Source organism: Lepisosteus oculatus, chromosome 15, assembly GCF_040954835.1.
Source record: "Lepisosteus oculatus isolate fLepOcu1 chromosome 15, fLepOcu1.hap2, whole genome shotgun sequence".
NCBI lineage: Eukaryota > Metazoa > Chordata > Actinopteri > Semionotiformes > Lepisosteidae > Lepisosteus > Lepisosteus oculatus.
In genome coordinates, this window is record NC_090710.1 from 26,092,949 (window position 1) to 26,112,868 (window position 19,920).

The following is a 19,920-nucleotide window of genomic DNA, read 5'->3' on the forward strand; positions in this document are numbered from 1 at the left end:
TGACTTTGTATCTGTAGCTTCAGCATAATAAACAATTTTGCTTTCGTATTTCAAAACAGACCGAGAGTAAAGGACAGCAAATGCCAAACAAGAAAAAAAGAAATCAATACCACTTTAGGAGCATGGATTTCTTCTGAAACACAATGCTATCATATTCCTCCAACCAAAAAAGTTTTTTGGCACAAATTTAAACAGAAAATATGCTTTTAAGCCTGCTATTTTACAACAGCAATCTGCATTACAGCAACAATTATTAACTACATTTCTAAAATTATTTTTCATTAAATAGGCCTAGATAAATTGACATGTACGATGGCTATTTCTCATTTCACCTAGAACTCACACATACTATATATTCTGCATGATTACATGCATCCTGGAATAATATTAAGAATAAACAACCCTGTACAGTAACAAATTAAAATACCCAAATTCCGATTGATTAATTAGCTGCATAAACTACAAGTACTCAGAAGTGTTAAATTCAAAATTTGTTCATGGTTCACTTAACATCCAACTAGTTAATGGATCTTACATCTTATTTCAATTTCAACATCTTATTTTCAAACACTAGCCCTTCATTTGTTTAGTCATCTATAAATTTGAATTAAAGCATATCATTCCAGTATATTCCATTTTGCATTCCTAACTGATGGTAATCTCAATATTGTTTTTAATCTGCACATATGACAAGCAACCAATAACTATGAGATCACACCATAAAAATCATATATTGAAGTGGAAGGAGTTTTATTTTACTCTGCTACACATGCACAGGTGCAAAGGGTTTGCTGAATATCACCAGTAGACCTGAACTAAATGGACAGCAAACTACCAAACCATCTCCTTGGAATCCAGATTATGAAGAGCATTTCAGACCCTAATCCTACATTCGACTAGTTTCGTTTGAAGAACTTGTGGTGAACTGTGCAGGTGTCCTCCAACTGAGCACCAGCAACCTTTTGGCAGCGTCCTCATCACACAGCGGTAGTCACACCATCCCTTTCTCACTCATTGACCTCACTCTTTTCTCATGGACCAAACATGAAGGAGGAAGGACACAGTGTATGAGCTGTCTGTGTAATTTTCACCCTGAGCAGTCTTACCAGTTGAGTCATAAGGGCGGGGGCCTGTGATGCTACAGTACCACATGCCTGTTCACAGGCCTTTCAAATGACTGCCTTCTCACCCCCCAGGGTAGAGTTGAGGTACACAGATGCTCTAGTGTAGGGAAGAGGTGATAAACCCGTGTTTTAAACTCAAGAAACTTCAGCATCTAATTCAATTTTCACAGAAACGCAAACATTTCAAAATCTTATGAAAGACTCATACTAAGCATGGAAAATGGAGAATGTACAGAATGAATAATTATGCGAAAACTAGGCTAGATGTGTGAAAAACAGGGGCTGAATCCAGCTCAGTCGTAAGTACATGGCAAGAAGCAATGTAATTATAACATAAGTGAACAGTTTTCCAAAACTCATTTAAAAATTGGTCATTAACAAACCAAATCTGTAAGTGTTAAGGAACATGTTGAGGTTAGTTCCACACTGAAAATGATCAAGGAGAAAAACATTTCAGCCACAAGCCTTCACCCGTGTATAGTACTTCAGCATATTCTCTTCATTTTATGATAAAATATATAATAATATATATTTAACATGATGGTTCTCATTCAGAACAAAGTCAAAGTACAATGAATGTACTTTTTGTTAATAAAATCCGTAACTAAAAGGGGGAATTACTATAGTAAACTATCCAGTCACTCTGGTTTGATGCTATTTGTTTCACCTGTAGCACAATAACATTTTTTAAGTTCTTAAGACTACTGACGGGTATATAGCTTGCTTACTGCTGACACAAGGCTTGATAGAATTACCATAAGAAGAGAGATAGGTTTCTGACTCCTATTAATAATTCACCATTCCATTCATTCCATGCAGCCTTATACCGCTGGATGCAAAAAGCTCCTGGAATTTTTATGGATGAATGAAGTGTTTTCAGGTTTAGTATGCCTTCAGGCTTCACCAGGTTTTAGAATATTACATTTCCGCTTAACCTCACCGCTATCATCCACACCTGAATGAAGATGACAGTACGTAAATGAGCACCTAGCCAGCTCAGACAGAACCTCTTCCATGGTGCAATTTGTCAGAAGGGAATTTCAGGACTGAGAGCAACCAGAGTAATCTCTACTTGTCCTCATGATTTGCTTTTCCTCGGGCTGGAGTGCTGGCTAAGAGAGACCAGCCCTTACAAGCAGGCAAGGGGAAAAGACATGGCAAAACTGCCAAATCCCAACTGCTGAAACTGCAGACAGCAAAAGGGGTCAACAACCTTTTTACATAACAGAAAAAAGGTCTCAACCCCTGGTGAGAAGACAGTGTTAAACTGAAACTATAAGCATGACCAATAATCATGTGGGAAAATATATCTTGTTCCTGTTGGTAGCCACTGCACAAGTCCCTCGGAGACTAGCTCTAATCCTCTACTGTTCTCAGAAGACCAAAGCAGGCCTTAACAATCTGGAGGTTTCTACAGCACAGCCTCACAAGTAGTTATTTTAACAGTCCAACACGACCGGGCACAGGTGCTTTTAATCACAACCTTCTGACTTCTTGACCGGCTTTGAATTTTCTCAGCTCTGAAGTTCATGACTAGAACAGCAGTTGTGAAGGGGAGCGTACTGCACTCTCAAAGATACGCTAGAGCTGCACTTCATTACTACAGTGCTGAGAAACACATTTAGAAGAGCCATCACACAAAGCAGTAGCTTAGTCTCTACTAAAGATTAAACATAACCGTTACATTGTACAATTATGTTTATTGTCCATTCCAGTTGTACAAAGTAAAAACTAGAAACCGATATAGACATTGTGATTTTTAACTTCCAGATTAAAATATGTAATTAGAAACATAGCCTTATCAGTTCTGCTGAAAACTAGAAAATAATCCAGACGACCCGAATGACCTTAAATGAATTATGCCAAGTATAGCAGTTCAGGTACTGATCCGTTTTCCAATTTTAATTGAATATTTAAGCAGGAATCACAGTTTTTAATAGGGTACCTAAGCAGTGAAAACAAACCGCTATTATTGCAATTGCCCAATTTTAGGAAGTTCTTGCTTCTGTCTCTGCTTTATGCGGAAAACTGGAGACAAGCGCTTTTGCTCATTTGCCTGCGGTTATTTACATAATGTGGCCTCTGCTTCAAGGTTAGACTTCAAAAGGCTTTTTTAGTTAGAGTAGAACTTGCGTGCCTCACCATCGCTTCACATGCAAAACACCACATCCCAGACAAAGAAACAGCCAGTTGCCAAACTTTTAGAAATAAATTTGATACTTAAGACTGTTAAATGTATAGTTTTGGATACATTTGCTATACTATAGAGTCCAATTCATTGGCCAAGTCTCACTTCTGCTTCATTTAAGGTTAGGGAAATGATCATTAGAATTAAACCGGAGGACTGTCTGTGTGCAAATATAATTCTAGGGAACAGCCACATGGATATAGAGAATATAGATCCCACTTAATTGAAATACCAACAGCAACAACAGTAGTATATACACACACAGAACATATTAAATACTTAAATTCCCAGAAGGCATTTGATAAAGTTAATCATTCATGAGGAATTCTCAGATGACAGGTGGGAGGCATTCAAGTGAATATTGGGACTGAGATCTGGGCAATGGATGGAAACCAGAGAAGACCAATTTTACAAAAACTAAACAAGCTAGACAGGCCAAATGACCACTTCTTGTCAGGAAATGTTATGGGCCTATGCTCATTAAAAATGCAGTCCGATTCCGAATCCGACTTGATGAGGATCTGATCAGAAAATGTCTTTTCACCCATTGCATGCTTTACACAGTGTATACTTTCCACTCTAGGGGGAAAAAAAAGGTGACCTCTTACAACTTGACATAACTCCCTGAAACACTGAATCCCTGCTTTTGCTTCCGGATACACGTTTACACATTAAGATAGCTCTGGATGTTACTTAGTGTCGGAAATGCAAACAATTTTCAAGACAAGTACTAATCTCACAGTTTGCGAGATTTATTTCTAATAGTGATTAGTAGCAATTTATACTTTCTGTATAAATGAACATTTACACCAGTGTAACATTATGTCCCATGGGTGAAACAATACAGAAGATAGACAATCCTTCTAATCATTTATATAGAAAGCTTGTGCCCTTTTTTCTAGAAGATGTGGTACTGCAAATGAGCAGCTTGACCAGCTTTAGATCTCACAGAGTAAGAGCTCCTGAATGGCTCTGTCACACACACACTTACACCAGGGCCGGTTTTCCCAGATACCAATGAACTTACCAGTGTGTCTTCGGACAGTGGGAGAAAACCAGAGCACCCAGAGGAAAGCCACACGAGCACGGGGAGAACATACAAACTCTCCCCTGATAGCAGCTCGGATCCATAACTGAACCCGGGGTCACAGCACTGTAAGACAGCAATGCTAACCCCTGTGCCACCTTGATGCCTGCAATTTCAAATCTGCTTTGATATTACAACAGAGACTAGTGCACAATGTGGAAGAAAGTCTCTGCTTAGAATATTTAGGTAATGTGAAACTACCTGCCTTTGCAAGGTGTATAATGTATTACAAGACTTCAACAGATGTTTATTACAGCATTTCGAGATATGGCAATTAACTACCATCCTAGCAAGAATGCCTCATTGGTCGTAGATTTCCTAATTACATCCACAGAAAGCAAGTTAAGAGGAATCATACTTCCTAAACAGGCATGGAGATGAGTCAGGAACCAGATCCTGCTTCTTTTTCAGATGTCTGTGAAACCCAGACCCGTAATGTAATTGATAAACTGACAGGACAAATTACGTCATGATATTTTAGTGCACAAATCTATGTGCTAATTGAAGTCCCACACAGGCACACTGGAGGATTACAGAATGCATTCATAACCTCTAATACTCTCAAGCCTAAGTGCATGTAGCCTCTCTCTAGAAAATGCTATTTTGATTCAGACAGGAGCACTCTACATGGGTTTAAAACTAAAATTACATAAAGAATAATAGTACAGTATTAAAGGTATTTCCCATTGATCCTATAGCCTTTTCATAATGGTGCTGTACAATGTAAAATACATTTTACTTTTTTATGCTGTACAATGTAAAATACATTTTACTTTTGTAATCTTAGCTTTCTTATTCCCTAAAATGTTAACCTTAAAGATATATGGGAGATTTAGTAACTGAACATTTTTAATTTCAGTTCAGTTTCAATTCAAATTTAAGGAAAAAAACACTAAGGTGGATCATGACCAAGCTGATTCATGACTAGGAGAACTAGAGCTTCTTGATACAGGATGAAAAAATTGCCAGCATTGCCAGGAAGCTTATCTGTTTATCTTTCAACACTGTCCCCCAGTGCAACAATTTGGAGCAAAAAAAAAAAAAGAAAATGACTGGCCTCTAAACTTAAAATGCAGCAACCCAAAAAGATCAGAAAGGAAAAGGACTCATGTTGTGTTTGAGAGCTGAAATGAATGGGCTATGCTACCAGAAAAAACAAACCAGCCTTGAAGATTGTATCTTTTAAGATCCAATTAGACTGCTGATTAAACTCCCTGATAATGAGTCCAGACTGTTAACACCGACAAATCAGAATTTTCATCACAGAAATCCAGCTTGCATTTAGAGCCCATAGTGAAATGATAAGCAATACCAAGCACAGGGGTCTACATGCTCTGCAATTAGTCTACATGAAAAATACCCAGCAGTATTTTAATGCCCTTCTACTGAAAACTACAGCTCATTACGCACTACTACACATTACGTGTGTATTTAGTTAAGATGCACGAAACATTATGTACCAAAACATAAAAAATGAAATAATTTTACAACACAACTGCATCATTTAATTTAGTACAATACCAAAGCAGATTTTTTTTAAACAAAAGATCGCCAAGCATTTGTGTACTGGTGATTTTAAATATACTGATAGGGTACACTGAAATACTCACCTACTAGCCCTATCATACATAGTTATTCATGTACACTGTATATATTTTGGTCCACAGTGATCACTGCGATGTGAAAATGAATGAACACATATCTACTGCAGTTGCCATGGCGATTTCACTCTCTCACAGCAGACTTCATTGGCTGGTATGCAACGGGTCTGTCATACTGCTCTCCCTCCACAGTGACAGAGACTTCTCCTGACAGTTAATCAGGGGAGGGCATCTGTCATTGTACACAGGCAAAGAATGGCATGTGAAAAGTTCCAGGGCCTTTTACTTGCCAATAACATATTACACCATTGGTCCTCATTAAAATGGTGCAAGTCCACATTGTGTGTCAAAATGTGGGACTACCTGACGATGCTGACAAAGTCTCACAAAACCTCTTACAAGCCATTTTGATTAGCATCACACATTGCCAAAGTATTTATCTGTAGGTTACAGCGGCTACAGACATTAAGTACATTAAAGAAAACTATATACACAGAGGTTAAAAAATATGATTCTGTAAAATATTCTTTAGCTTGTTGATGTTGCAAGTTTTAACGCTGCTTAAAATGTTTGATTTTCCAATTAAACAACCAACACATTCACAATTTCAATTCCTGTAAGTACTGACACAATCATAAAGCACTGAAATGAGTACTATAACTATTAAATTAATATTTAGCCCTCAAGGAAACAGGAAAAGGACGTCCATTAAATATTAAGTAGTAAAGCCCTGACATCAACACCAGCAAACTGATTATTCAAGATAATTTATTTTAAAGAAAATAAATGGCTGTGTGCATATACAGGCAGACAGGGACATTTCTGGTAATTCTGGTTAAGAACTGCCTTCATAATCAATTTCATTCTTCCAAAGCATGAAAAATCAAATTAGAGGAAATGTTAATTAGATATTCCCTAATCTAATGAGATTGAATGAACTGGATTAGAAAAAGTGCTTCTTTTTGGGGACATATACAAGTACCGTGGTTGTATCAATTTACAGTTATAAAGCAAATGTTGTGCAGGACTGAAAACAAAAGTAGCAAACCTCCTTTAGAAGTGTGTTTATATTTATAATGTAAATTTACATACTTTACAAAAATAGTTAAAATAATGAAAAACTAAAATTTAGTACCAGGATGGATATTCAACTACGGATATCCAACTACGTTCTGATGCCCTTTCACTGCACTAATATTACATAAAATTGATTTTTTGTATTTTTTCCATGTGGATTAACCTTTTCCGGTTATTACCTTTACTTCTGAAAAGTTTCAGTATATCATTCCAGACAACACCACATCTAATTCTGTGAATATCAAATAATCCATGAAATACAATGTATAGCACAAATCACTAAAGGGCATGGCTGCTTTAGTAATGAAAGCAAAACCTTTGTACTTCACATATACTATTTCCAAAACATTCCAGATTGGTACCAGAAACTGGATTTTTAAAACTGCCCAAAGGCACATGTTGAGAAACAAACACAGATCCCAGATTCTGAAACGAATGCATTTTGGGTCATAACCAAAGGTTTGCAAACTGTCCCAGCTATCTTGGTCTACCACTACAATCACCTTAAGGTGCATGTAGTCTCTGTGCTGATCCACCAGCTACAGTGTTCAATTGTGCCAACAACAAAACATGTGGAAACATGCAATGTAAAGGATTTCCCAGCAAAAAAACTGCTGCATAGGTCTTTAGATTGTCTGACACTGTCAAGCCTTTAAAGATTTTATTTAGACCTATAGGTTAAATATAATGATGGCGTACCTACATGGAAGCACTCTTCCTCACCTTTTCACACCCACATATCATTCCTGACAGGCAATTTTTAGAAAGCGGGGATTCAGCATGGCATCTATTTATATTTATGTGAGTGTTGCAAGTGTATTGTTCGATTTGGACAAATAAACTAAAAACGTGGGAAAACGAGAATTCCATGGAGGGCGTTTATTTTTTCTCTTAGTGAACTGAAATGAAAGGAGCATAACGGGGGGGGGGGGAATCTTACTTGTTAGCCTTGCAGATCTGGAGCCGACAAGAAGAGGAGAAAAGCGAGTGCCGATTGTCCCCCTTCTGTGTGACGTGAATGTGTCAAGGGGCCACAAATCAGTTATTGAACCGTTAGGTAATCTAAATGGAGCATGAAACTACAGCATATTGCATAAACTCACGTGGGGTTCGGTCCAACCACGTTTTAGATTTACAAAATCTAGGGGGAACTACTTTTTTATTCTTTTGTTTACAATATTCCTAAACGGAGCACAGTAACAGGTTTCAAAAGAAACACAAATTAGAAACTTAACGCAGCCGCTTTCTACACTGCAACGGATTAAGATATAAATAACACCTACACTGATCCAATCATTTGGCCATTTTAATTTTGACCTTAAAACCTCATTTCCAGTTTTCGCCTATGTAGCAGCAGCATAAATGGCTTAAAAGCAAAACGTCTATAATGCTTTAAAACGGTCAAGGACACTCTTTTCATATCGATCAAAGAATAAAGAGGATGAATTATGTAATGCTGGAGGATTATATTATTTTTTTAAACATTATAAAAGCATTTATATCAATTATAGCATTGTCATAAGCTTGTTGTTAGTGGGTGCTTGGTTTACAGGATTTAACGGTTTGTTCTGCATATCAAAATTGCATAAATCATAATTCCGTTTTTAATTAAGATGTCTTTGCTATAATCCAGCATGTACATGTCTTCTAGAAAGTCACATTTATTTTCCCTTTCAATTATATTATATTACTGTTAGTACGATACATAGTTTTCAGAAACAGTCAGTATTGTGGGATCTCTTTTGACGCAACTTGCCAACTTGATAAGATAATTAAACGTCTGATCTGAAGTTAAAGGAATAATGTTCTTGCAAACTCTCGCAGGTGAAATAAGTCTTGCTTTGATTTTGCCACGAGGACCGCACCAGAAACTACATCACAAAGTTAAAGTTTAAAGTTGTCTAAAACTTGAGGAATGTGGCATTGCGCACAGCGGAAGAATTGCGGACTTCAAATCCCCACCGGTATCCGTGCCTTCCAGTGCTTTGACATTTTGATAGAAATAAAGGCGAACAGTACTGTGCATTTTCTTGGCAAGATTTATTTGAATAAAACGACAGGTTCCTTATTTTGGTTTGTTTTGGTTTTCCAACATATTATTTATCATATCACAACTCGTTCCCTTGTATAATTAGCTTATTAAAGAAGCCAATGCAGGCCGTATAATTCAGCAACGGTTCGTGGCTCAGTCTCTTATTGCGTATACATATAATTGCATGTGCAGCGAAGAAATTAATAACTACGTTTTCTTCGTCAGCCAACGTGTTTATCGTCACTGGTGAGGTACAGCCATATCGCAGCAGGTAACTCACAACCCGCACTGTAAGCGGGTTAAATTCTTGACAGGGTGTCCAAAACTAAGTCTTGATAAAGGCGTAGGGGAGGGTACGTGACACCCCAGGTAGGATGTACACATAGACACAGTGTTATCGATCTGCCCTTTAAATTAGCAGCCGGAAAGCTGAAAAGTGACAACTATCTGAGTTAAGTGATCCGGTCTGCCTGGGGTTTCTCAGGTAGCTAAGCTTCACACAAAATCATTCTGCAAAGCAGGTGGTTCATATCGTATATCCCTCAGCATTCGGGTTTCCTGTGCTACTCTAATTTTGACAAAGTGACAAATATTACCGCTGCTGCCCGATTTATCCGGGGGGGGCGCCGGATTAAATCCCGGCAGACTTCTCCATTCCGCTATAACAAGTGGCAGCACACCTCAACGCACGCACACCTACTCCACCAACGCCATGCTGCACTGAAAATGCCCCCTGCCTTCCCCTCCTGCTCCGTGAACGGGTCAGAGTGGCATCTTCACCATTTCCCGTAAACCTGAACGAGATACGTCTGCATCCCCCCGCGGGGACGGCGAGTTAACACGCGAGCCGAACCAACAAGTTACAATAAAACGAGCGACTTGATGTCACGGCAGCAACACGTCGGTGCGCTTTTACTTACGTATCTATTTATGAGGCTCCGGAGAACGCTGCAATCCATTCCTCCCGACAGCTTCCAATTGTTCTTTTGGATATTCACTCCCCTTGCCGTCAAACGCCGAAACCGCTAGCTAATTTTCCTTCCTCTCCTAAGATCCATGCCGCGACTGCCGGACACCTGACTCTACAGTAGGTAAGTGTGGACTGACAGCAGCGTCCGACGACCGCAGTTCTGCTCCTTCTCACCTACGGATCCCGAGCACGTTAGTCAGCAGCAGCAAGAAGCGTGTTCGTAGTTTTCGGGGCTCCTTCATTTGCACATAATGTCTTTGTACTGCGACAAGAATTCAAACCGCAGTTTATTTTTTGCTTGGTTTTTTGTTCCCCCTTGACGATGTCTCTCTTTTCTGTTAGTCCCGTGGTCCCGCTTTCCCTCCTTGACGATCTGCCTTCCCTTCTCTTTTTTTTCCTCCTCCTCCTCCTTCTGTTTTATTTCTTCCCTTCTTTCTCACCTTCGCCGTACCTATAATCCTGCCTCGCTCCAGCTCTGGTGAGCTTTTCTTTCAGCGGACGTCACGGGGGGCGTGGGCGCTTGCGCACTCCGTTGTCACACCCACTCGTGTCGGAGCAAAGCGGTGTGCACCAGCATTGATTGAAAAAAGCTCACGCGTAGCTCCATCGGCCGGTGGGTGCTTAGTTAGTTGCCGGTAGTATAAAGATTTTCACATAGATTTTTTTTTCTTACAGCACAGTGATATCATTCAGTGGTTATTGAATTTCAGCGAGGTTTTAGGTAAAAGCGGACTAGACGCAAAGATATCACAGTAAACACGTCTTTTCATCTTTTGGCTTCATACAGCTTCCAAGAATCAAGCGTTATGTCCATAAAGTGTGGTCAGTGCTAGATGAAAAAAAAACATATTCAAAGTTTTAATACATACATTCTACTCCCAGTAAACATGATAAATGAACATGTAGGAGCAGTAGTAGTAGTAGCGATTAATTCCAATCCGCCAAAGTCTGTTTTATAGAGACTTTTATAAAGTTTTATAAAGTTGCAGCAACTTTGAATTTTGTATGAGACCTAAAGCAGAGTGAATGGGACACTTAGTAAAGTATTATGCAAAAATGCACAGTTTATTAAATTAAATATATTTGTGGTGATCCATTCATGTTTTGAGCGTTTTCAGTATTGCATTCCTGTAATTGTAATAGTATAAAGTGACTCAAATATATTTCAGCTGCACAAAAAAGCACTTCAAAACAAGTACCCCTGTTTTTAATAAATATGCTGTAGTTGTTACCATTATGTTGAACAATTTATTGTTAAGTGTTCAGAAGAGAATACTCATCAATCAGCTGTGCAATGATTCATTCATACACGTACAGTACCAAGTGCATGTCCTGGACACAAACAAAATATCCTACAACTTGAAGTTAGTGCATTCTTGTCTGGAAAAGATCTGCCCCGAAACCAAAATAATCACAAAGAAAGCAAAATCCAGGGTTTTGTTAATACCAAAGCTGACACCATCTGAGGTTTTTGAAGAGGTGCACGAAAATGCAATAAATCCAAGAAAGATGTAAAATTATACTAATCGACAGCACCAGGTTGTATCAGTAAAGTCTGCATAGTGTTCTTGCTCATGTAAGACAACAGAAGGGTTTGAATATGGCTTGGGGGGTGGGGTATGTATAGGATATGTAATCAAATTCAGCGATTGTTAACCACTTAGAAATAACTCAAGAGCCGCATCCAAACCATATCGGTTACCAACTCATCTTCCACACTTTGTTGCTAAACGCAAACAAGGGCATGGACATACGTCTTTGGCATTCTAAACTGAGATGTGTATCTAACACCATGTGACAATGAGGCAGCCGAATCAAACGTAAGAGTGTAAAAATAAATACTTAATCAGGCTGAAGCTCGTCCATGGATCAAACTTATAACATATCCTTAATGGAGGACCACTTGCTGAACAGTGTAATCATCAATACATCAATACCTTTTTCCTGATTATTATTAGTTATTAATGGACCTTGTCTCCTGTTAAAATTAACGCAGCAAAGGAAACAATTGTCAGCAGAGATAACGTTATTTTTTTTAAAGACTACTTTATATTCCCTATTTATCCTTTACATGCTGGAGTAACTCTTAAAACGTCTTCAAGAGTTTTCATTTATTCTGCGCCCTGTGGAAAGCAACCGAAGCTAGCAAGAGAACAAAAGTATTATATCGTTGTTATTGGGATTAATTCGTTTTTTGTAATAAATTTTGACTTGATTGCTTACTTGCCTGACAGCTAGCATACGATTTTCTTTTAAAAAAATGGAAATCATTGAATTTTGTTACATTGCTGTTTTTTCATCTTTTATTACAAATATTCCACAAACACTAGTCATTCGTAATAAAATATTAACAACTGAATGCATAAATAACACTTTCAATGTACTTTGTATGTTTATATTTTGGATTCTACGTTCTGTTCCTTATTAATACATACAACTAATATTGAAATCAAATAATCAAAATAATATTGATTTATATTTATCACACAAGTACAATGAGTAATATACAAGAACAGGTCGTTAACACGTCAATTCTAATTCAGAATATTGATAATATGCAGATTATATATTAAATTTGATGATATTACTATTTTAATTGCAAACAGCAAAAACACTAGTGGAAATAAAGAAGATAAATGCAGTTTATGGGATCTATTGTATTTCAGACCTTTTTGCCAGATTAGGAATATAACCAGTTTTCATCAGGTGCGACACGTTTGTGAACAAAATGTTCTTAAAGACCATATAAACGCTTTTCATCTACAATCTTCACCTTTCGAAACTCCCCCAAACGATATTTGACGTGTCGAAGAAAAGAACGATCGTGCAAGGCAAGTGCAGTCGTGAAAATTGAATTATCTTCGTTTTCTTAAGTGATAAACCCCAACGCACGCCTAAAACAGAAAAGGTAGGAACTGATGTCATGCTAGGAACCACTCTTGCGTTTCTCGTTCTTCGGAGGGCAGTATTTTTGTTCGATTCTCCCTTGCCTTTCGGAGGATTATGGGACACCTCCATAGATAACACAGTGAAGAGCGCTGTCGGCGGGTTTAGCGAAAATGGCGCCGTTGCTAAGAGCGGAAAGCCACGGCAAAAATAACGGCTGCAGGTAGATTTGGACAGCGACCCGGAGCCGTGTCAGACAGATCCCTGATATGGCAGGCTTGGATCAAAAATCGCCCAACGTCTTGCTACAAAGTCTCTGTTGCAGGATAACTGGGAAGAGCGAAGGTAACAGCGGCAAGGGGAATATTTTAAGTAACGTGCTTGTTCCATCATAGTTCAACATCATACTGCATGAGCACAGAGAATGAGTCAGTAGATGTTTTTACAGTAAGCATATTGGCAGAAAACAAATCAATAAGGCGACGCCTAAATGATCGTCTTTCCACGTTGGAAGCAGGAGTTTTTTTTGACGGAGTAGTGAATAAAGCGCCTTTCCTCGCTAACAGTCCCCTCTTTCTCTGACTGTTGAAATCTGCAGAACAGGCCAGTGTTCATCTCTTGAGCAGATGTCTGGTATCGTTAGACACATTTTATTTGATAAAAACAACTATAATAATTACGCGGTTTTAATTCACGATGGCCGGCAGCAGGCGAGTTTTTTTATCTTGCTAGTTGGGGGAAGACTCATTTACCATTTCTATTTGTAGTGAATGTACTGGCTGGAGAATTGGCCCTGATGAAATTATGACATGATTGGTAGGTCGATAAAGATGGAAGAAAGTAGGGATATATTTCTTTGGCAAAGAAGCAAAAAAAGTCCTTTGTCCTTGAGCTGCTATTGTAATGTGATGAAGAAGTGCTTTTATTTGAAAGACTCCAGTTCACAAGCGTATAGTTTTGTAATCTCCTGTGCCAGTGTGCTATTTATCTTATATACTGCCTTTAATAGCGCTTTATAACCGATATCGGATATTATGAGCTGCATCTTAATTGGCACAATATGATCCCAGAATTTTTGTCAGATGCAAAACTAAAAGTATGAGCACGGACCTTAATAGGTTGGTAAATCCTACTGTTTGTGAGCTTTTAGGGAGTTTGTGATCTGGAAATTGGCCGAGGTCAAGGGGGGAAGTTCATGGCTTCAAGCGTTCTCATTCCCTACCCAGCCTCTCAGTGGGGAATCTTAGTGGTTTATCTGGACTCCCTGCAACTGAAGGTGAACAGATGGGGGTGAAGACAGTTCACGTTTAAATAACACAGGAATGATTTTTTTGTATTTATCTCTAGTCTTAAAAAGCAACTGATTCTTGTATACCAAAATCCAGAATGTGCCTGAAGCTGTAACTGTGAAGAGTCGTTTCTAACTGAAATTGCAGGACCCTTTATTCATGTACTTTTTAATACATTGTAACTTCAGGTGTTTTAGGGAAGAATGAATAGACTGCATTTAGAACAGTCTCACTGGCTGCCAAAGAAGGTATTATTCCTCATGAAGGCCTTTGCTGCTTTTTGATTCTTTGTATTCTTGGCAGACTGTTGTTAAGGAAGTTCTTCAGCTGTAACACCAAGGTCTTTATTCATGTGGTGAAAGAGGAATATGGTGCATTGTGATTTACATTGGCCTAAATCTGAGACATTTGGTTGCTTGTTGTTCTCATTCTTCTCTGGTCCCCTTTGTCTGTAGGGCTCAGTGACATTCTCCATTTTTAGTGTCTTTATACTTACATGATGGCATCACAGCAGAGACCCACTTGTTCATGATTCAGATTTGCTGGGAGTCACAGTCTTGTTGTCACAAAGCACACACAATTTGGTTCCTTCTTATGGCAGGATGTTGAGGTTGAAAGCTGAGTTTAAGAGCTTAAGAATTTTCTTTTCTTTAAGGCCTGAAAATCTCTGTGACATTATCCACCTGTGTGATATCTCAGTTTGCTGTGGTGGCCTGTAATCTCGGGATCTGTTGGATTGTAGTTATTGTCATTAAAATTATCTTCTGCTTTTTTCAGCCGATGTCGCCCACCAGTTCCAGTATGCTGTGCGAGTCATTGGAAGTAATTATGCTCCTACAATTGAACGGGATGAGTTTCTTGTAGGTGAAAAGATCAAGAAGGAACGTGAGTTTGTTTAAAATAAAACCTTTTGATGTTGCATGTTTTTTCAGAAGTGTTAATTAATATTGCAGTATTAATATTAAGCCCTTAATAGTATGCTGTATGTAATTTTTTAGTTTTTTTAGTTCGTGCATCTAGTTATAAGTTCTGAAAACTTGATTTCTGTATGTGTCAGAAACAGTATCCCTTAAGATTTCCATTTATACGGTTCCATAAAACCTCAGTTTATATTGTGATCATCTATATCTTAATTAAACAACACTTCTCTGGGCTGAAAGGTTTTTATTGTTTTCTTAATGGCAAATGTTTATCTCTGGGAAGAAAAAACAATTACATTTGGGAGATTACGCCATATTCATGTCACATAGTGTCATTTTAATATTTAATGTGATTGTGGTGTTTATCATGATTTAACAGGCACTTTATTTCTGCAGTTGTGAAGCAAAGAAGAGAAGCAGATGCAGCACTTTTTTCTGAGCTTCACAGGAAACTTCAGTCACAGGTTTGTTTTTTGAGAAACGTATTGAAAACAAAACGATAATACATGAAACGCAGAACAGATAAGGCTACATTACCTTTCAGTTTGAATACTCTCTTCTATTCCAGTATTGGTGGTATTGCTTTTGTAGCAAGGCATTTGAGGCATTAGGTTAATCATGCAAGTGCTTGAAAAATGTTAAATATTTACAGATTTGAAAAGGTAAAACCACTGTATGGACTCTGTAGGTTTGTACAAGATATTGAAATTCTTTGCTGCTGCACAACTCTTAACTTTATTTTGGAATTGAACTGAATGACTGTTTAGTTTTATATGAAGCAGTTGCTTGGTATTATAGTGCCAAGCAGATTTGCAGATGTGTTTTGGTCACATCTGCAAAATGTAGTATATGAAATTGGATCTTTTGCAAAAATGCTATTTCAGCAGAATGCAAAATCCATTACTAAAATATGTAATTGAATATAATTCCTTGGTAATATTCCGTTTCAGACTACCACCATAGCTAATAGTGTTCAGCTTACATAAACAGGGTAAATTGGAATTTCAGTTCTCTGATAAATGTGGAAAAGGGAAAGGTTTGCCTCCCACATCCAGAGGATAAACAAACTGTATGTAGTGCAAGAAGTGTTGTAGTTCAAACTTTTAATTAAACATTAAATATTGTTGTTGTAACTGTAGCAGTAGCTGAGTTGTAACAGTAAAAGTCTATACTTTAGAGGCATTCTTATTTCCCCCTAGTAAATAGCAATAATAATTGCTGTTGTAATGCATAATAAAGTTCAGAAGTATCCTTTCTTATTTAAAAAAGGGCTGTTTACTTCCCGGTAATGGTGAGAAAGTTCTGAACTGAAAAACCTAGTAAGGACATTATGTGACAAATATGAGATGAAGGACATCGCCGTTTCTGTTTTTTAGAGAGCGTAGGTCATTTGCATATTCCCTGTGACATGAAGAATATACATTTCTAAAAGAATTTACATCGGTGCAAGACGCAGGATATCCTCTTGAGAATGGCGATAGAAAGTGGAGTTTATTAGATGCATAGAAACACAGCCATTGAGATGCGTGGTATGTAATCGCTGGTTTGCATCCAGTAGCATAGCTTGATACTATACATCAAAATAAAACTGTATTTCTTGGATAATATCAGACCTGTCGTTTTCTACACAGGGTGTGCTGAAGAATAGATGGTCCATACTGTACCTCCTGCTCAGCCTTTGTGAGGATCCTCGTAAACCACCTAGCAGGGTAATGAAATCAAATCTGTTTTTGTCATTACTTTGTACTTGGAATGTAAGTTTCATTTTTCCATGTCTTTTTATTTACAAAGCAAAATGCACACCCTAAACTGAAAAGTAATACCAGTGGCAGCAGGGTAGTGGTTAAAAGCAACATTGCATGCAAACATTTCTGTTAAATGTATGTATAGTTTCATGTTCTCTGTCAGAAATTACACAGAAGAGGCAGATGTGTATAAATAGTATAATTTGCTGCTGTTTTTAGTCCAGAAGTGACTGTAAGGCAGATGTTTGCATTATTTCAAGTATTCGCAGCATAAGTAAAGTGTCAGGTGACACTGAACAATAAATATGTTTCATGGTCTAAACTAATTTTCTTAATGTAGTTGGTTTTCTGTACTCTACCTGAATCCAGCAGTGTAAATCAGGAACATATTGATCAGTATCACTATCTAGGATTATTTCATTTTATTTTGGAATTACTTTTGCCTGTTGACTTTTGTGGAAACTATCATACAAAACTCTTTCCAGAGCACCATGACACAGAATCAGTATTTTGGTCTATGAACAGCAATCAGATCAGTTTAAAGAATGCAGACAGAGTGTGAATTTGTGGTGTAATTAAGTTATGTTGAAAACTTGTCTAAGTCAGTAGTGTTGATATTGTAACTTCCTGTACATTTCCATTTCCTCCAGAAGGGCGGCAAAGATACTTTGGCATTTGTGTTCGCAGACAAACTGACAGGCGTCAGTTTCAGAGCCTTTAATTTATCATTCCTTGTAAAAGATCAGATAGTGTTGGCAATGATAATACCATAACAGTCCAATAACAAAAGCTTTCCTTTTGCTGGGGTCCTTAGAGTAGCTGTGAGGCACACCTACTAGTATAGCGACGACATCTGTAAAGGAATAGCGGGTGGTGAGAGCTTGGTCGTGGAACAGATCGCTGTGAAGAGACGGAATGCTGGTTTAGTGAGAGAGAGGGGCAAGTAGCTCAGGGAGGAAGAGAAGGAACGCTGAAGAGATCTAGAAAAAGATTTAGAGGAAGGCATAGTGGGTCGCAGCAGAAGTAGACTGAAGCAGTTCAGGTGGGTAGCTGCGGATGGAACTGATTGATATCATCAGTCTGGATATTTGAGAGGGCTTCACTTTCAAGAGCTCCAGTATTATTTACCTGTTAAAATCTGACCATTTTGTTTTCTTTTCAGGTTGCGAATTATACAGCGCTCTTCGCTCAGGCGTTGCCAAGAGATGCCCACTCCACACCCTACTACTGTGCCAGGCCTCAGAGCCTGCCGCTCGGCTACCCTGACAGGACCCAGACGGCCCAGAGCTCAGGCAGCATGGGCAGCAGTGGCGTCAGCAGCCTGGGGGTTTATGCTGTGAACGGGCCGACGCCAACCCCCCAGTCACTGCTCCAGGGGTGAGTTCACCACGTAGAATGAGCTGAAAGTAAACGCAATGAGCGGAGGTTTCCAGCTGAAATAATGCTGTAATGTCAATAGATTGCTGGTTCAGGTCTGTGGTCTGGTCTTGTCTGCCTGTGATAGGGGCTCCTAGATAGCAGGTGAATACCTTGTCTTAATGGCAAGATTTTAATAACATGTAACTAATGGTGGTTGTGGGACCAGTAGGGGGCGCCCACCCTGCAGTCTGTGTGGGTCCTAATGTCCCTGTAGAGATGGGGACACTTAACTTTAAAAATCCCAGGGCATTTCTCGAAAAGAGTAGGTGTGTTAATCCTATTGTCCTGGTGTGATAAACATATATTCAGAAATTGTGAAGATTTTTCATGTCTTTTATTTTGTGATGGGAAAGCAGCATTTACTTTTCCATTCACGTTTGGACTCTTGTCCTAACAATTATCATTAGATTAAAAAAGGGGAAATGACTTATATTCTATAAAAACATTTAACATACTATGACAGTGTTTTGTGTGTCGGGTCCATTTTTGCTGCTGTGTGCAGTGATGTTGATTTCATTCTGGCTAATTAAAAATGAATGGGCTTCCATCAGCTATAAGTACTTAAGTATTGTTTTTACATGGAGAAATGTATTGCTGTTTCTGTTTGACGCTGCAATCTAGAATTAGCATGTGGGTTGTTAATTATTGGTTGTTAGGATTTGAAGCATCATTAAGCTTTAAAGAAGCACTCTGGTGTCATTTAGTGGCATTTAAAGCTGTCATTTCTACCACTGAGCAGCAATTAGGAAAAAGCCGGTTCCATAAACTTTGCCTTAAATTTTAATCAGGCTTTTACGTTCTTGATGACCCAACAGACTTGAGTGGTACTCTGAATGGCAGAATTTAAACATTCGCAATGACTTTGAAAACTCTGTTCTATTGTACGATGTGAGCAAACAGTGGCTCTGCTTCACCTTGGATGTTAGAGGTTTTGTCGGCTCTGTTATCTTGTTGTTTCATTGCTGCTTTTGCATTTTGCTTCTCTGCCGCATCGAATACGGGATTGTTTTTTAAATATGTGCTTGGGTAGTTATCATGGTAGTCATCCCAACCTGCAACAGCAACCACATCTCACCTAGTTTGCAGAAATTTGCCACTAGGAAATGAATTAAAATGATTACATATGCAAATTGGTCTTATGGTCTGCAACTCAACTGGGAGCCCACTTAAGCTCAGCAGGTGTGAGCCTGGTCAGTACTTGGATGGGAGACCTGGGAAAAACTAAGGTTGTCGCTATACGAGGTGTTAGTGAGGCCAGTAGGGGGCGCTCACCTTGTGGTCTGTGAGGGTCCTAATGCTCCAGTATAGTAATGGGGACACTATACTGCATAAAGGCGCTGTCCTTCAGATGAGAGGTAAAACTGACGTTTCATGTTGGATCATTTTGATCAATAAATGAGTGAAAAGTTATATCCTTTTGTGTGTTGTTTGTTTTATTGGGTTCTCTTTATTTGAATTACTTAGATGAAGATCTGATCATATTTTAGGTCAAATTTATGCAGAAATTCAGGCAATTCTAAGGGGTTCGCGAACCTTCTAGCACCACTGTAAGTGTTTGGATTATTAATATTATTTTTATTCT

The 19,920-nt window shown here is 38.4% G+C and overlaps 2 protein-coding genes across 17 annotated transcripts in view; one reads left to right on the top strand and one right to left on the bottom strand.

The window, feature by feature from the left end:
* atp11a (ATPase phospholipid transporting 11A) overlaps nt 1–10,635 on the bottom strand; it is a 122,946-nt gene extending 112,311 nt beyond the window's left edge. For 6 of the 16 annotated variants that reach the window (XM_069179271.1, XM_069179270.1, XM_069179272.1 and 3 more), the window contains exon 1: nt 10,030–10,635. In XM_069179271.1, coding sequence (XP_069035372.1) covers nt 10,030–10,068 — 39 coding nt within the window. In that variant the 5' untranslated portion in view covers nt 10,069–10,635. The remainder of the gene's footprint in view (nt 1–10,029) is intronic. The other 10 variants (XM_015364212.2, XM_015364213.2, XM_015364211.2 and 7 more) reach the window with 3 other exon arrangements.
* Nucleotides 10,636–13,088: 2,453 nt separating this feature from the next.
* tubgcp3 (tubulin gamma complex component 3) overlaps nt 13,089–19,920 on the top strand; it is a 30,861-nt gene continuing 24,029 nt past the window's right edge. The window contains exons 1-5 of the mRNA XM_015364449.2: nt 13,089–13,310; nt 15,032–15,139; nt 15,571–15,638; nt 16,806–16,883; nt 18,082–18,296. Of these exons, the coding sequence (XP_015219935.1) occupies nt 13,235–13,310; nt 15,032–15,139; nt 15,571–15,638; nt 16,806–16,883; nt 18,082–18,296 (545 nt within the window). The 5' untranslated portion in view covers nt 13,089–13,234. The remainder of the gene's footprint in view (nt 13,311–15,031; nt 15,140–15,570; nt 15,639–16,805; nt 16,884–18,081; nt 18,297–19,920) is intronic.